The 19,494-nt window shown below is 41.1% G+C and overlaps 1 protein-coding gene across 1 annotated transcript in view; it reads right to left on the reverse strand.

The window, feature by feature from the left end:
* LOC308302111 (uncharacterized protein) overlaps nucleotides 1-19,494 on the reverse strand; it is a 75,623-nt gene that overhangs the window by 45,572 nt on the left and 10,557 nt on the right. The window contains exons 2-5 of the mRNA XM_080746306.1: nucleotides 17,819-17,874; nucleotides 13,417-13,451; nucleotides 12,035-12,083; nucleotides 11,354-11,432 (exon numbers count right to left, since the gene is read on the reverse strand). Coding sequence (XP_080602432.1) covers nucleotides 11,354-11,432; nucleotides 12,035-12,083; nucleotides 13,417-13,451; nucleotides 17,819-17,874 — 219 coding nt within the window. The remainder of the gene's footprint in view (nucleotides 1-11,353; nucleotides 11,433-12,034; nucleotides 12,084-13,416; nucleotides 13,452-17,818; nucleotides 17,875-19,494) is intronic.

A 19,494-nucleotide genomic window follows, 5' to 3' on the forward strand; every position in this document is an offset into this window, starting at 1 on the left:
TTCTCTAGCGGCTAGACCGTGCAGTCGCTTTTTACGAAACTCGGCAGTATGGCAGAGGACTATGCCAAACGGCTAAAACGCGAAGCTCGCAACAATCGGCCAAAGGGTGGCGCTGTAGGAAGCCTTTGAAAAATGCCAACTTTGAACTGGTGTAGCTCATGCCCTGTTTCAGGTACAGCAATGAAACCTGTATACACTTATGCGTCTCCTCATGCCGAACAACTTTTACGCTCTGACTTTTGACCTCTGACCTTTACTTCTCCCACAATTTTGAATTATATGAAAAACAGTCAAAATCTATCTCCTCCTGGGATTTTCGCGTAACGTGCGCAAAACTTTTTTTTACATGAACTTTGGACCAATGCGGTCATCGCACAGCGGCCGGATTTTCTTTAAAGCGAAACATTATTTTTTAATAATTCACTGTATAATGCAGTTTTATGCAAATTATTCTTCTGCCTCTAAATCATACATGCAAAGTGACACGTTCATGGCATTTGGCAAATATGTCGAGGGTTAGTCCAAATATCACTGAAAGCAATCTTACTCCAATTGGCCAAAGGGGGGCGCTATACGAAGCGTTTGAAAACTCAAACTTTAAAGGGGCATAAGTCATGCCTCGTTTCGTTTGAAGACATGCAACTTGCTTACACGCGTGCCTTGACTCAAGCGGAAGACATCTGTGTCTTTGTTAAGTAAGCTCCGCCCTTAGATTTTCCGCCATTTTGAGCAGTTTGTAAAACACTTAAACCCGCTTTTATTCCGGAACTTTCGCGTCACGTGCACGGAACTTTTTTTACATGAACTTTGGACCAATATCTAAAGATCTGTCAGATCGGATTTTTTTTAAATTGAAACATGCTTTTTTAATAATTCAATCAACATTGCAAGTTTTATGCAAATTATTCTTCTGCCTCTAAAACATAGATGCAAAGTCACATTTTCATGATGAAATACTGTAGAGGGTAAGTCCAAATATCACTGAAACCAAAAAGAATCATATTTGAACTGGGGACCCCCCACCCTGACGTGAGTAGGGGTTTCCCATGATCTGGGCCTTAGGCTAGATGCAGAATAGAGCTGGGACGTTCGCGAACGAATCGAATCTTTTGAACGGCTCTTTGAAGTGAACGATGGGATCCGGTTTGCGCAGTAGAGAGCCGTTCATTTGGGGGGGAGACCCCCTCCCCCCAATTCAACATCTCCTTGCTACTCCACTGAGTACTGACTGAGTACAGTGAGTGAGTGAGAGAGAGAGAACAAGTGGAGGAGCGAGTTCATTGTTGCCTGCTTGTTTTTTTTAGGTGTTTTATGAATAACAAAAGTCAAGGTAGCTTAATTTACACACACATTTTATGAAAAGGGTAAATACTAAATTGTGATCTCAACTGTCAGCAGAGGAATGTGGTGCCACCTTGTGGATTCATATTTAAACAAATTCTTCTTAAAAATATATAAATATACAAGGAGCCAAATGAGCCAGTCTTTTGAACGGCTCTTTTTAGTGAGCCAGATCGATGGTACTGTCTCACTTCAAAGAGCCATAAATCCCACCTCTAATGCAGAATAGACCCAAACACAGCTGCCCAGCAATTTGCAATCAAACCACACCCAGTATAAAGCCAGACTTTCTGCAGTAACTTGCTCAGTGTGGTCCACAACACTGGAGGTGTTACAGGCAGCAGGTATGTACTCTTTATTTATTTCAACAACTATTCCAATTTCTGACAGTTTAATTCATTAATTATTTATACTTACCCATGCAATAATTTGACTTTTAGATGCCATACCTACCTGATCCACTCGCTACACTGGCTGTGTGAATGAGGAACATTGTGACTTGGTGAGTGACCATGTGCTCTGTAATGTTATGTTGTTTTTGGGATCTAAATGTTAAACAATTTCTTTTGGAATGTAATGCAATGTTGATTATTGAATTGATGTATTTTGAGTTTAATGCCAATGCCTAGTTGGGCAGATTAATGGAATTATTTTGTTTCAAGCCTGTAGTGCAGCAGATTATTTGAATTTGTTGTTTTTCTATTCATTTGGCCTTTTTCTTTGATCCAGGCCAGGTTTATTCCCTAGAACTGAATCTGAAAGATGGCGAGCCTGCAGAAAGACTGACACAATCCTGTCTGACCTATGGGTAGGAAAAAGCAGCCGCAGTGACACACATTCCTATTTTGATTTTGAAGTAATGACTTTGAGTTTCTTTATAAAGTAATGATGTTTGAGTGCATTCATTTATTCATTGTTTCAAACCATGCAGGGGAAGCTCAGCCTCACACCTGAAGCCCATCTGACAATCAGTACCAGCTCCCAGATTGCTTCATTGGAGCCAAAGAAAGGCAGTGTAAGTGGGTTCATTATTCTGAACTGTGTGGAACGGGCAGATTGAACACCTCTTCTCTACCTTGTGGCTCAACTGTAATTATTCTGAAGCTCACCTCATTTCTCTCTCCCTCCCCCACCTAGGCTGGCTGGGTTCCAACACCCCCCAATTGGAATCCATAGTCTGCTCTGCCCACAGGACGGCAGCCCCATGTGAGCCCCTAAAGTTCCAAGTTTTGACCCCCAGCCGCCTTCCCCTCAACGTTTTTCAATAAAAACAATTTAACTTTAGTTAAGTCTGACTCTGCTAGCCTGCTAGAAAATAATGCTGCTATAATATTTTGCAATTGCAAATCCTTTGTGTAAATAAACTGAAATTCATACTATTGCATGACTATTTCTTTATCATGTTTCACAAGCATCTGGGTCTACAATGCCAGTGGTGTAAAAGTAACTGAGTACATTTACTCAAATACTATCCTTAGTATAATTTTGAGGTATTTTATACTTCACTTGTATAGTCTTACTTCTAGGCTACTCCAGTAAATGCTCATGCATTGCATTGTGAGCTTGTAGATCTGCTATTTTCAAAAAATGTCAAGTTGATGCCAATACATTTGTACTTTTATTCAGTATTTACACTGAACAGATGCCACCCTTCTCACATTGGCCTGTTATAGCGCCACCAGCGGGTCAATTTTTGCAAAACACATTTTTGGAACAAAATGCTTCAAATCCTGCATGCAGCGTCCGATTGCCGTGAAAGGCCCAAGAACACGTGGCACCCTTTTCACTTTGGCCTATTAGAGTCACCACTAGGCCAAAAAAAAAACCTACCTGACCTGCCAGAGTCCTGTTCGGTCCTGTTTTTCTTTGATATTCTTCTTTGCTTTCCCTTGATGCCTTATTGCTTTCCTGCTTTTTATGCCTTGGACACTTTATCGCTGCTTGCAGCTATATTTATTATTATTATTCTTCCGCCACTTTTGCTCTAGCGGCTAGACCGTGCAGTCGCTTTTTACGAAACTCGGCAGTATGGCAGAGGACTATGCCAAACGGCTAAAACGCGAAGCTCGCAACAATCGGCCAAAGGGTGGCGCTGTAGGAAGCCTTCGAAAGTGCAAACTTTGAACTGGTGTAGCTCATGCCCTGTTTCAGGTACAGCAATGAAACCTGTATACACTTATGCGTCTCCTCATGCCGAACAACTTTTACGCTCTGACTTTTGACCTCTGACCTTTACCTCTCCCACAATTTTGAATTATATGAAAAACAGTCAAAATCTATCTCCTCCTGGGATTTTCGCGTAACATGCGCGAAACTTTTTTTACATGAACTTTGGACCAACACGGTCATCGCACAGCGGCCGGATTTTCTTTAAAGCGAAACATTATTTTTTAATAATTAACCGTATAATGCAGTTTCATGCAAATTATTCTTCTGCCTCTAAATCATACATGCAAAGTGACACGTTCATGGCAGTATGGCAGAGGACTATGCCAAACGGCTAAAACGCGAAGCTCGCAACAATCGGCCAAAGGGTGGCGCTGTAGGAAGCCTTCGAAAGTGCAAACTTTGAACTGGTGTAGCTCATGCCCTGTTTCAGGTACAGCAATGAAACCTGTATACACGTATGCGTCTCCTCATGCCGAACAACTTTTACGCTCTGACTTTTGACCTCTGACCTTTACCTCTCCCACAATTTTGAATTATATGAAAAACAGTCAAAATCTATCTCCTCCTGGGATTTTCGCCTAACGTGCGCGAAACTTTTTTTACATGAACTTTGGACCAACACGGTCATCGCACAGCGGCCGGATTTTCTTTAAAGCGAAACATTATTTTTTAATAATTCACTCAATGTTGCAGTTTTATGCAAATTATTCTTCTGCCTCTAAATCATACATGCAAAGTGACACGTTCATGGCATTTGGCAAATATGTAGAGGGTTAGTCCAAATATCACTGAAAGCAATCTTACTCCAATTGGCCAAAGGGGGGCGTTATACGAAGCGTTTGAAAACTCAAACTTTAAAGGGGCATAAGTCATGCCTCGTTTCGTTTGAAGACATGCAACTTGCTTACACGCGTGCCTTGACTCAAGCGGAAGACATCTGTGTCTTTGTTAAGTAAGCTCCGCCCTTAGATTTTCCGCAATTTTGAGCAGTTTGTAAAACACTTAAACCCGCTTTTATTCCGGAACTTTCGCGTCACGTGCACGGAACTTTTTTTACATGAACTTTGGACCAATATCTAAAGATCTGTCAGATCGTTTTTTTTTTTTTATTGAAACATGCTTTTTTAATAATTCAATCAACATTGCAAGTCTTATGCAAATTATTCTTCTGCCTCTAAAACATACATGCAAAGTAAAATTTCATGATGAACTACTATAGAGGGTTAGTCCAAATATCACTGAAACCAATCTTACCCCAATTGGCCAAAGGGGGGCGCTATATCATTTTGAAAGAAGGCGTCAAGTACATTACATGAAACTTTTTTTTTTCTTATCTTTTTTTTTAAATGACAGGTCCATTATGTGTGACTGCCGTAGTGTAGTGGTCAGTGCCTGTGCCTGATATTCGGATGGTTGTGAGTTCGAACCCCACGTTGGGTAGAGTTGATGTTAACATCCTGGATGCCCATGGCATGTGCATATGTCAAACTCTTTAATGTTGACATGTCGGATCTAACTCCAGATCACGTTCATGTTTAAAATGAGCCCTTCTCTACTGGCCGTTTTGAGTAAAAGAAAATATGATCACTCGAAAATGTCAGAAATACTCAGATTACATTTACTCAGATTGATTTCACCCCAAGCCTCCAAAATATAAAAAAGAAATCAATAAAATCAAGGCACTCAGCCTACATAGAACTTTTTTTTTAAACAAACATGGCTAACAGATTCTGTGGCTGCCTAGTGTAGTGGTCATGCAGAAGGTCGTTGGATCGAATCCCGCCTGGGGTTTATATAAGCGTAAAACCATGATATTTGGTACACTTCACAGTTTGGTTCCTTGAACAATGTCTGATATGGAGCCTTCCTAAAAATGTCCCCCAACCCCCCTTGATGCGTATTTTAATATCCGCCATTACTAAATAATGTATTTTGCATCATAAATCCTGAAACAAGCATTATAATACAAACTGTCATGTCTACACCTATGTTGTGATTTCCAAGGATTGCAACGACATCATGTACCAGCTCAGTGGCCTAGTGGTTTGAGTGTCTGCCCTGAGACTGGGAGATCCAGGTTCAAACTCCGGTTGTGTCATACCAAAGATTCTATATAGGCATACAGTCTTTTACCTATAACCACCGATTAGTTTAAAACTTTGTATGCACACTTCCCAGAGGCCAAGGAAAAACCTTTGCCCTGCATTTTTCACATCTGCCATTTATAGCGCCAACAGAAGGCCAACTTACAGTATGTAAAACACATTCTTCGATATTACTCCTTCAGATTTTATCCGAAAATCACACAAATCAGTACACAGTATCTCTACAGTGATGTAATCATGACGGATTTGTCAGATATCATATTCTATCTAATTGGCTAACATTGAATTCCAAGGTTTGCAGGATTGCTCCTTTTTGAACAAAATGTCTCAAACGCAGCCTGTTATGTGTGTGAGATTTTGCACACACATTCCCACTAGGCCAAGGAACAGATGCCACCCTTCTCACATTGGCCTGTTATAGTGCCACCAGCGGGTCAATTTTTGCCAAACACATTTTTGGAACAAAATGCTTCAAATCCCGCATGCAGCGTCCGATTGCCGTGAAAGGCCCAAGAACACGTGGCACCCTTTTCACTTTGGCCTATTATAGAGTCACCGCTAGGCCAATAAAAACCTACCTGACCTGCAGGAGTCCTGTTCGGAAGAACACTGCTTCCAGTTTTTCTTTGATTTGTTCTTTGCTTTCTCTTGATGCTTTTTTGCTTTCCTGCTTTTTCTGCCTTGGCCACTTTATCGCTGCTTGCAGCTATATTTATTATTATTATTCTTCCGCCACTTTTGCTCTAGCGGCTAGACCGTGCAGTCGCTTTTTACGAAACTCGGCAGTATGGCAGAGGACTATGCCAAACGGCTAAAACGCGAAGCTCGCAACAATCGGCCAAAGGGTGGCGCTGTAGGAAGCCTTCGAAAGTGCAAACTTTGAACTGGTGTAGCTCATGCCCTGTTTCAGGTACAGCAATGAAACCTGTATACACTTATGCGTCTCCTCATGCCGAACAACTTTTACGCTCTGACTTTTGACCTCTGACCTTTACCTCTCCCACAATTTTGAATTATATGAAAAACAGTCAAAATCTATCTCCTCCTGGGATTTTCGCGTAACGTGCGCAAAACTTTTTTTTACATGAACTTTGGACCAACACGGTCATCGCACAGCGGCCGGATTTTCTTTAAAGCGAAACATTATTTTTTAATAATTCACTCAATGTTGCAGTTTTATGCAAATTATTCTTCTGCCTCTAAATCATACATGCAAAGTGACACGTTCATGGCAGTATGGCAGAGGACTATGCCAAACGGCTAAAACGCGAAGCTCGCAACAATCGGCCAAAGGGTGGCGCTGTAGGAAGCCTTCGAAAGTGCAAACTTTGAACTGGTGTAGCTCATGCCCTGTTTCAGGTACAGCAATGAAACCTGTATACACTTATGCGTCTCCTCATGCCGAACAACTTTTACGCTCTGACTTTTGACCTCTGACCTTTACCTCTCCCACAATTTTGAATTATATGAAAAACAGTCAAAATCTATCTCCTCCTGGGATTTTCGCGTAACGTGCGCGAAACTTTTTTTTACATGAACTTTGGACCAACACGGTCATCGCACAGCGGCCGGATTTTCTTTAAAGCGAAACATTATTTTTTAATAATTCACTCAATGTTGCAGTTTTATGCAAATTATTCTTCTGCCTCTAAATCATACATGCAAAGTGACACGTTCATGGCATTTGGCAAATATGTAGAGGGTTAGTCCAAATATCACTGAAAGCAATCTTACTCCAATTGGCCAAAGGGGGGCGCTATACGAAGCGTTTGAAAACTCAAACTTTAAAGGGGCATAAGTCATGCCTCGTTTCGTTTGAAGACATGCAACTTGCTTACACGCGGGCCTTGACTCAAGCGGAAGACATCTGTGTCTTTGTTAAGTAAGCTCCGCCCTTACATTTTCCGACATTTTGAGCAGTTTGTAAAACACTTAAACCCGCTTTTATTCTGGAACTTTCGCGTCACGTGCACGGAACTTTTTTTACATGAACTTTGGACCAATATCTAAAGATCTGTCAGATCGTTTTTTTTTTTTATTGAAACATGCTTTTTTAATAATTCAATCAACATTGCAAGTCTTATGCAAATTATTCTTCTGCCTCTAAAACATACATGCAAAGTAAAATTTCATGATGAACTACTATAGAGGGTTAGTCCAAATATCACTGAAACCAATCTTACCCCAATTGGCCAAAGGGGGGCGCTATATCATTTTGAAAGAAGGCGTCAAGTACATTACATGAAACTTTTTATTTTTTCTTTTATTTATTTTTTAAATGACAGGTCCTTTATGTGTGACTGCCGTAGTGTAGTGGTCAGTGCCTGTGCCTGATATTCGGATGGTTGTGAGTTCGAACCCCACGTTGGGTAGAGTTGATGTTAACATCCTGGATGCCCATGGCATGTGCGTATGTCAAACTCTTTAATGTTGACACGTCTGATCTAACTCCAGATCACGTTCATGTTTAAAATGAGCCCTTCTCTACCGGCCGTTTTGAGTAAAAGAAAATATGATCACTCGAAAATGTCAGAAATACTCAGATTACATTTACTCAGATTGATTTCACCCCAAGCCTCCAAAAGATAAAAAAGAAATCAATAAAATCAAGGCACTCAGCCTACATAGAACTTTTTTTTTAAACAAACATGGTTAACAGATCCTGTGGCTGCCTAGTGTAGTGGTCAGGGCACATGCCTTACATGCAGAAGCTCGTTGGATCGAATCCCACCTGGGGCTTGTATAAGCATAAAACCATGACATAAAGCCTGAAACCTGAAACAAGCATTATAATACAAACTGTCATGTCTACACCTATGTTGTGATTTCCAAGGATTGCAATGATACCATGTACCAGCTCAGTGGTCTAGTGGTTTGAGTGTCTGCCCTGAGACTGGGAGATCTGGGTTCAAACCCGGGTCGCGTCATACCAAAGATTCTAAAAAATGGGACCCAGTTCCTCCCTGCTTGAAACTCAACATCTAGGGTTGGATTGGGGGTAACTCCCTGCGACATACTAGTGTCATGTCCAGGGGGTGTACTTGTACAACAAGTTACCTTGCGCTACAGAAACAGGAGATAGGCGATTCATAGCCTGGCCGATTCATATGGTCTTCATAGCTCAGCAAGGCTTACTATGTACATCATCAAACTGTCCAGGTGCATAGTATCACAGTTTTTTTATGTTTGTTGCATATAGGCCTACAGTCTTTTGCATACATGTTGTGTAGAGGCCAATTTGTGCTTTTACCTATAACCACCGATTAGTGTAAAACTTTGTATGCACACTTCCCAGAGGCCAAGGAAAAACCTGTGCCCTGCATTTTTCACATCTGCCATTTATAGCGCCACCAGAAGGCCGACTTACAGTATGTAAAACACATTCTTCGATATTACTCCTTCAGATTTTATCCGAAAATCACACAAATCAGTACACAGTATCTCTACAGTGATGTAATCATGACGGATTTGTCAGATATCATATTCTATCTAATTGGCTAACATTGAATTCCAAGGTTTGCAGGATTGCTCCTTTTTGAAAAAATGTCTCAAACGCAGCCTGCTATGTGTGTGAGATTTTGCACACACATTCCCACTAGGCCAAGGAACAGATGCCACCCTTCTCACATTGGCCTGTTATAGCGCCACCAGCGGGTCAATTTTCGCAAAACACATTTTTGGAACAAAATGCTTCAAATCCCGCATGCAGCGTCCGATTGCCGTGAAAGGCCCAAGAACACGTGGCACCCTTTTCACTTTGGCCTATTATAGAGTCACCACTAGGCCAAAAAAAAAACCTACCTGACCTGCCGGAGTCCTGTTCGGAAGAACACTGCTTCTAGTTTTTCTTTGATGTCTTCTTTGCTTTCCCTTGATGCCTTTTTGCTTTCCTGCTTTTTATGCCTTGGCCACTTTATCGCTGCTTGCAGCTATATTTATTATTATTATTATTCCATCCTGAAGAATGACATCTTAAAGTTATACTGTGTAAGTTGCTAAACTAGTGGTCAGTAGCGGTATTGCTTTTTTCGGCCGTTTTTCGTCCGGAGTCGTCGCGGACCACCGCCGCAGACCACCGGAGCGGTGTCGCAAACCACCGCGACCGATAGTAATCCGTGGAGGGGTAGAACGCATGGTAGAACGTAATTTTCTGGCCAGGATTTGGGGATTAAGAGGTTAAAATCCTTCACCATGGTAAACACTGTAGCTGAGCGGAGGCGCTTCCTGAAGACCAGAGCAGATAAGCTGTGATTGGCCGGTAGTGTATCATGTGTGTATGATCTGCGATGTGATTGGTCAACGTATACACAACGTATACAGATGATGCAGATTACGTCATTTTGCCGGGAAATCCCGCCCCTGTCACTGCTAAGAAGAAAACATATAAAGAGAAGGCTTCAGAAGCTGAAAATAACGGAGTGGGTGTTCTAAAACTTTAGCGATTTAACAGTTAGGACAATTTTAAGATTTGTTTTATAAAAAAAGTTACATGGTATAACTTTAAGTTTTCTGAACATTGCTGGCCCATGATAACCTACCTGATCCCTCAGGTCCAGTGAAGCCAACCTTCTGGAGGTCTGCACAGCCAAATACCGCACCTGGGGGGACAGAGCCTTCTCTGTCTCTGCCCCCACCCTCTGGAACACTCTCCCCAACCACCTCAGAAGCGCTCCCTCCCTCCCCTCATTCAAAGCTTCACTAAAAACTCACCTCTTCAAGATAGCATATCCCAGCTGAGGTCTGGCAAATTATGCCTCCCTAGTACTTGACCTACTTTTAACTCTTTTGTATTTTGTATTTGTTGTTTCTAAAGTTTTTTCCTAATACAGTTGTTTCTTTCTGTTGTAAAGCGCTTTGGGTATTTAGAAAAGCGCTATATAAATCCAAGCTATTATTATTATTATTATTATAACGAGGGCTTGGAGCAAAAAGGGCGTAAGTGACATTTATATTTTTTAACAGGACAGCTTTTCATTGATTGTAATTATTATTATTAAAAACATTAAAAAGAATATTTTGAAATACATTCATTGAAGCCTAATCTATTAAAGTATAGACTGATTATACATATTGATTTAAATTAGATAATTACAATCAATAGAAAGCTGTCCTGTGAAAAAATGTAAAATGTCACTTTTTGCTCCAAGCCCATATGGGCATAAATGGGATTTTGTTTCAGGGAATGCCCATATATGGCCTTTTTATTTTATTTTATCCTTTATTAATAATAATGTGTATCCATATACATAGAATATATTTTATGCCCATACATGGAGATCCCTATCTGAACCAGCCACAAAGATATGGGCCATGTCTTGGCCATCTGGCCAGTGATATACATATTGATGACATCAGGGATCTTCATATATGGGCATAAAAGGGATTCTGGGGAATACCCATATATGGACTTGTACATAGGTGATGTCACCTGTGATATCACCTGTGATGTCACAGTGACAAGGGAACCAACCCATAGACTGTAAAAATGTGTACTGACTGACTGACACAGACAGACAGACGGAGACTAGCTGCGATTTCTCATGGTAAACTGCGACCTTCGGTCGCAACTAATGGTCATGCTTCACTTGACCTTCCAATATGTAATATAAATGGTAAGATGGAATTAATTTCTTAGGGGATTCCTTGTGACTCACGTCAGTGCAACCACACTTGCAATTTCCCAATTGCACCTTTCTACTTCCAACTGTACTGTTCCAACACAGGATACTGGGCCTTACCTTAGTGTTTCTTCTGGTTCATTGTGGTCTAAGACCTGCAGGGACCCTGGTTGTATGTTAGATTCTACGTCTCTGCCTCCTGTGGATACAGCACATGTGGATTGGGAAATTATGTGTCCATATCCTTGTTCCCACAGATGTAGTAATCGATACATTTTCAAATCTTTGACCTTGAATTTTGAGACATGCATTAAAGATTGTCGGAAATGGGACTCGAACCCACCATCTCGGGCTACATTGGAGCCTATGAGATCCTGCTGACATCGAATTTTGCCCGCTTGTCATACACACTTTTGAGTGGTATCATTGGACTCAATTAATTGGTATAACTTGGTCCCACCGTGATTGGTTGCTATTTGATAGTTCTAAAGCATCCGCTGCAAAGGAATTAGATGAAGGGGAGACGTAGCTGATGAAGACCTTGATTTCTCCAGCTAAGCTAGCTGACAGGTTTCAGTACCCCCTTTCGCTGGTTTCTGAATCCCAAGTACCCCCTTTACCCTCCTTTACAACAGCTTTAGTAAACTGCAAGAGAAAACCACTATAACCATTTCAGCTAGCCTAATAATGCATGAATGAATGATAGACCACCTTTCTGAAGAACATAACACTCCAAATAGGTAAGTGTGTGAGAGAGTTACAATTAGCAATTTGAACACTGCTCATTCTGTGTGGCCCTACCTTGAAGAAGGGGCTGCATATCCTGCATCTCCAATAGAGACATGGTAGCCTGTAGAGAGAGAGAGAGAGAGAGAGAGAGAGAGAGAGAGAGAGAGAGAGAGAGAGAGAGAGAGAGAGAGTTCAGCTCAGTCCCCAGTGAGCCATAGCCAGCTATTAGATGCCCGTCTAAAACCGGGTTAGAACTGGTCTTTATGTTTTTAGATGGTTAGGCTTAGCCTAGACGTTGAACCAACGTTATTTCAAATATACTGTAGATGGTCTATATATAGATGTTTTAAAAAAACAGCAACAACAAAGTGTAATCTATACCTAGCCACCTGAAACGTAAGCCATTTACCATGAGAGGGAGTGGGTTGTTGACAGTGGTAAATCAGGCAACAACCCACGACCCTCGAATGGTAAATTGCTTTTCTACCACTTCTACCATATAAATGAAAGAAAACACAGTTGTAACTTGCCAGTCTTGGAAATGTTACAACAGCAACACAACAGTGGGCGGAGTCCATGAGCCAACTCAAGGTTGTTGACTGACTTACCACTGTTTTAAGCCAATCAGAATCCAGTATCTGAACATGTGACCACAAAAAGTGGTAGAAATTCACTTTTACACGAGTTCTAACCCAGTTTTAGCATAGCCGCTTAGACGTCTAATTGTTGCCATTGTTTAGTACCGGTTTGTGATGTGTTCATTTCCTCTTGAAAAGTTCTAAGCTAAAGTTACCAGTTGTTAAAGGAGTAGTTCACACCCAAAATGACTTTTTTTCTATTGATTACCCATGCCATGGAGAGTAGAGTTCAATAATATTTTTTGGTTTTTGTCACATTCCTAAGACAAAAATTTTATTTGAGTAAATTTACCCCCATTGATTCCGGATGGTGACTCCGGATGGTGACCCGTTCCGGAACGAATGGGGGTACATTTATTGTTATCACATTTTTGTCTTAGGAATGTGACAAAAACCAAAAAGTATTATTGAACTCTACTCTACATGGCATGGGTAATCAATAGAAAAAAAGTCATTTTGGGGGTGAACTACTCCTTTAATGTATTTAGTTTGGTTAAATGACTTTGTCTCGTCTATCAAGTAAGAGTGTGCAATATCATGCTGCATTCGTTATTTTGTACAGTAATAACCTTTTTATATTGTTTATTTAACTTCACAGTAAGATATTAAAGGTTCATTATATAGTTAGTTGGTGTTATCTCGATCAGTAAGTTAATGTGCTTGTGCAGTTATATTCAGAGGCTATTCCTGCTACTTTCATGCTCTGGCATGGCAGTATAGAAGTAGAATATATAGATCCTAAACATGTATTTGTACAGAACATAAACACACAGACAGTAAACCTATAACTTTGTCATAAAAACATGAAGCACTCACCTGCTCTGAGGGAATTCTTTTTACTCTTGACACTGCTGTTGAGAGAGGTGTAGATTTCTGCATTATATACAGCATACTGTATATGTTGCAGTATGTTTGAAGAACCAGTGCGATTGAAAAAGGAGCAATAATTTTCTATTGACCATGACGGAGGTGCGCCGTCTCAGGCGACCTTGAGCACCGTGAGACACCGCAGAGCGAGCTAAATCGAGCGGGTCGCCGTGTTGAGCATTACGAAGGTCGCATGAGCAGACTCAGAAACGAGCGTTCCTTTTTCAATCGTACTCTTTCTTCAAACATACTGGAACATGGGTTATAGGGTGTGCAGAGGATATGAGGGATTGAATGTAGGAGTCTCAGAAGTAATGTAGGAGAACCCAGACATATCAGTGATGTCAGTCATCTCACACACTTTTTATTTATGCTAGGTGTATGTATTATTAAATTGAGTGTATAGATTCCAATGTAATTACGAAAAGACATATCTGTTGTAATTACATTGTTGGACTGGATGCATACAGTATGTGCATTGTTGACATAATCATGTAGACAAAGTTACACTCCAATGAGAAAAGTCCATAATTAACTGATATTAAGCAACATAATTCAAAGAAAACTATGATGGACTTCTATGAAAATAGTCTGTACTAGCTACTAGGGGTGTGTATAGTAAGGGAAAGTTAGCCTATTGCTAGACCAATCTGGGAAATAAATCTAAATCACTAGCTTTCTTCACAAATGTGTTCATAAAGGTGTCTACTATCACCTCTGAACTTTGTCAAACCCAACTCCCTTGACATACTTTGTGGGATTAAAGGGGAAACAATAAAAAATGGCCGATATGAACATATGAGTTGTGTAATTAGGGTATGTTTGGGCTGCTGAATCCATTCCAACCATTAGTTATCAGTAAAAGTGACTCCTTGGCCATAAAATAGGCCTAATTGGCTAATGCAAAATGAAAACGTGCGCTGCGGTGGTTGCTACTGCTGGCTGATGTGTGTTCTGTGTGTGTTGGCGCTCTGCTCGAATTTGTCCCGTGAGATGGAGCTACGTAACATCCGGTTCCAGATTCCGTCCTGTACCACGGTAAAAAGATAAATTAATTTAACTTTGAACGGCACATCTGCCGTTTACCATCACCGGTTTCGACTGCCGGACTACTGTACCGTTTGCCGTTCTACTCCCGTCCACTAAAATGACTTCCGGTTTGCCGTCTACCGCTTGCCTGAGCCCATCTGAACGCAGCATAAGGCTTAGCCAATCATGGCATTCGAGTTCACCTGTGTCCTGTTAGTCCCTATGTTTTAAACCCTGTGTTTGAGTGTTCCTTGTCAGATTGTATCATGTTATCCTGTGTGTCATAATGTGTGCTTACCCACCTGATCTTGAATAGTTTTCATGAATTCAAACCCTACTCCAATTTTTTTTTTTTTTTTTTTTTTTTGCCAATGTTATTATGTCTCATGGACATACATAACTAGGTGTGACCTATTTTATGGCCAAGGAGTCGTTTTAACTGAAAACTAATGGTTGGAATGGATTCAGCAGCCCAACAATACCCAAATTACACACCTCATATGCTCATATTGGCCATTTTGTATTTTACCCCTTTAACCCTTTGCAAGCCACGGGGAGCCCCTTAATGTTAAAACCGTAGTATATCGCACATCCCAGCAAGGAGTCTCAGCCGCGCCGTACTTTCTCGGACTTTGTCATTAAAACCGGAATAAATGATTTTGATCGGAAAATCGGCGATCGTCTAACCTTCCCTAGTCACCGCTCGTCCATCGGTGGCTCGTGGCTGCTCTGACATGAAACAGAAGTGACTCTCATGGCCTCTCCTTCTTCAGCCTTCCTTCCTCCCACCCACTTGTTGTTTGGACGTTAGCACTAGCAGAGCTGGAGTGCTAGGTGCTAGGCTATCCAAAGTGGACACATCGACTGTTCAGTCACTCCTGGACTATATGCATGGATCGTTATGCGCGCGGATCGCGCACGCGAAACACACAGGGAGATCGATGCTCGGCCAAAACCACCACTTTATCCCAACGGAGATCGAGAAAATCACGGTGAGCTAATGACCTGGGAAAAAAAAAGAAGAAAAAACAACGGCGCTGTCCAAGAAGGAGGGGCGGCGGGCTCATGTTTATAAACATAATATTATGTCTCAGATCACAATACAATAATAGAAATTTCACGGCTAATCTACCAACCACCATTCTATTTTGGCTGGCGAAGTGTTAATCACAGGCCCTCGTATGTCAAGGGAGTTGGGTTTGACAAAGTTCAGAGGTGATAGTAGACACCTTTATGAACACATTTGTGAAGAAAGCTAGTGATTTAGATTTATTTCCCAGATTGGTCTAGCAATAGGCTAACTTTCCCTTACTATACACACCCCTAGTAGCTAGTACAGACTATTTTCATAGAAGTCCATCATCATTTTCTTTGAATTATGTTGCTTAATATCAGTTAATTATGGACTTTTCTCATTGGAGTGTAACTTTGTCTACGTGATTATGTCAACAATGCACATACTGTATGCATCCAGTCCAACAATGTAATTACAACAGATAGGCCTATGTCTTTTCGTAATTACATTGGAATGAACTGTGTTATGAACACATTTGTGAAGAAAGCTAGTGATTTAGATTTAGTTCCCAGATTCGTCTAGCAATAGGCTAACTTTCCCTTACTAGTAGTAGATTAGAGATTATCGATTGTGTGTGACGTTATAGAGTAGATCAAGTGTTTATTGATTATATTAATATCTAGCCTAATGACACATCATTGATACTGTGCAGTTTCTAAGAGTCTAGATGTCTACTTAAGACTGAGAAGCTATTGTTTTGGTAAAGCCTATCTTGTTATGGTACAGCTCGTTTTTGTGTATTAAGTATTTGTGCCTTGTATTTAGCAATGTTAACCCATTAAAAGCCTCAGAAATTAACGGATTAAAATATCCAGAGTGCCCCCCCCCCCCGGCCCCATTAACCAATTTGCTGCCAATCCCGAAAAAGTCCCGTTGTACCTCCCTGCCATGCCCCTAGATCCCGGAAATAAAAAAATAAAAAATAAATAAATAAATAAATAAATACATTTTGACCCCCAAAAATGTAGTAGGCATGATAGCAATCGCGAAATCGCATGTTTAACCCCCATAGCAACCCCATCTTTCAAGCATGGCAGCCATCTTTGTTTACATTTTAGGAAAACATAATGGCTGTTATCTCATGAATGCCTGAACGGATTTCCATTCGGATTTTTTTGTTTGAAAGCTGTGAGCAATGTGGACACACGTGGTGCATGATCTAGGCATGGGTGTGCATGATCCGTGCACTATGAATTACATGGAAGTCTATGGAGACGAATGGCATCTGAGAGTACGAAGGTATTGTTAAATGGCAGCAGATGAGTTAACGGCCGTTGTCTTATTTTGAAGGCAAGAAGTCCATAGCGTAAACACTTCCGGTCTGACGTCATCGCGTCATTCACAGGAAGCGATCGTAGTCCAAGTGGAGTTGTGTAATGGCGGACCGGAGCTTTTATATAAGCGAGCATCTGCCTCCATCTTCACTTCTAAAGTGTATTTTTGTAATAATCGGCACTGCGGATACTCGAGTACTTTTCACGAGATATCTCGGGAATGGCACTAAATCGGTTAAGAAGGAAAATGAAAAAGAATGGTTTCATTACTTTTCCATTCCATATAGCAACTCTTGATCTATCGATAAAAGTGTGTAATCTCTGTGTTCATGTCAAGGTGCGGGTTTGTCCAGATGTGTTGAAACATAATGTCCATGTATTTGCTAGAGAATCACAGTGTTTACTTATTTTTATTTTTTATTTTTTTAAGATTTGTTTTTGGGCTTTTTGCCTTTATTGGATAGGACAGTAGACTGACAGGAAATGGTGGAGAGACAGGGAGTGACACGTGGCAAAGGTCGCTCGGATTGGGAATCGAACCGGCGACGCCGACTGGGAGGACAACTGGTTTAGGATTGGCTTACACGTCCTTCTCAACCAATCACATTGAATCTGGATGTGTTTTCCAGGATGCACGTTGGGAACGCCGGTAAAAAACAAACTCAGTCTCTCGTTTATATAAATTCTCTAATTAAAGAGCTGTTTCAAAGTGGAATATGCTTTTACCACCTGGGGTTAACTACAGACATCCATAGGACATGTGGATGCCTTTTAAATGTACGGTACCTTGGTGAACTAGATGCTGTACACAGAGGCTGACATGACATGACATGTTGGTTGTATGCTGTATGTCTCCCCTGTGTCGGTAAAGGAATAGCACTAGGGACATCTGGGCACCTCAATAAAATATTGGATATTTTGGCACAAGGTAAGACATGGCTTTATATAGCTGTGCAATGTGGAGTTAACCTACTTGACTTGTCGTCACACAGGGCTGGTAAGTTAGGCACTCTAGCTGGCGTGGTGAACCTGAAAAGAGGAACAGTGTTTATTAATGAAATGAATGAATGAATGAATTAATGAATTAAAACATATAAAAAAGAAAACTATAAAAAAGAGAGTAGCATTATTAAATCGTTTATACACTTCCCGTGCTTCCCTAGTAGCAAACTAAATACTTAGTACTTAGTTTGAGTACTAAGTATAAGTACTCAAAAAACTCGAAAAAATAACGCGGTTTTGATTGATTGATTGAAGAATTTATTAGAAGTTTGCAATAGAAAAAAGTACAGTTTCATGACAGTACAAATCACTGGTACAAGGTCAACTAAAAGGAGATCCTAGAAAGCCGAGGCTTATTTCCACAGGAACCACACTTTAAGTATCTCATATAACATTGAAAGACAGACGGATAGAACATAGTACTTTATCTAGGATAATATCAGTTTCAAAAGCATAACATCAAATACAAAGGCAGAAAAAATGGGGGGGGGGGGGGGCATGGGGGCTTAGTCTATTTACAAGTCACAGGTAGCAGCTGTCTGAAGGTGACTTTTCATACCAATTTTGAAGGAGGCTAGGGATTTGCTCTCCTTTAGGGCTTGAGGAAGGGCGTTCCACATGTTGATGGTGTAGCAGGAGAACGAGTTAGAGCCTTGTTTAGTGTTAAAATCTACGTTGATGATGATTAGTGGAGCTGCCTCTGGTGTTGTGGTTGTGAACATCCTTGACCTTTAAGAAGTAGTTTGTCAGGTACATGGGAATCTTGGAGGTGTAGTGTATTTTGTACACCAGGCCCATTGCAAGATGCTGTACTCTGTCAGCTACTTTGAGCCATCCCACGCTTTCGTGGTGATGATCGGTAAGGTGGGTCAGAGGAGGGAGACCAAGCACAACCCTAATTAGTTTGTTTTGGGCTGTTTGGAGCTTTAACTTTAAGGCGGCTGGGGCGTCGCGATACCAGACAAGGACTTCGTAATCAATGAGGGGCCCGATAAGAGCACCTCCTAGTGTCTTTCGGGATTTAATATTGATCAGCGGGGCAACCCTTTGCAAAAAGCGAATTCGTTGGTTGACTTTATTGATTACCTTGGTGGTCATTTTTTCACTGGATAGGTTAGCCTCCAGGATGCAACCCAGGTAGCAGATGTAGTTTTTTCTTTCTATCACAGTGTCACCTACTTTAATTGTGAAGTTCTCAACTAGGCTAAGTTTCTGACTAGATCCAAAGAGGATACATTCAGTTTTGCCTAGGTGAATTGAGAGTCTGTTGTCATTGAGCCAGGTGCAGATCTTGTTAAGTTCACAGTTAAGGGCCTTTTCAACCTGCAATATGTCTCTGCCTGAGACTAGGAGAGCCGAGTCATCCGCGAACAGAAACAGATTGCAGTCACAAGCAGATGACATGTCGTTTACGTATATTAAGAACAACAGTGGTCCTAGTATACTCCCTTGAGGTACTCCACAGTTTACAGGGAGGGGGGGGGACAGGGTTCCGTTGACTTCCACCATCTGTTCCCTCCCCACCAAGTAAGAGTGCATCCATCTCACTGCTGTGCTATCAAGACCAATAGCTTTGAGTTTTTCAATCAGAATAGAATGATCGACGGTGTCAAATGCCTTCTGGAGGTCCAGCATGACCATGCCGCA

Source organism: Nannobrachium achirus, assembly GCF_963921795.1.
Source record: "Nannobrachium achirus genome assembly, chromosome: 17".
NCBI lineage: Eukaryota > Metazoa > Chordata > Actinopteri > Myctophiformes > Myctophidae > Nannobrachium > Nannobrachium achirus.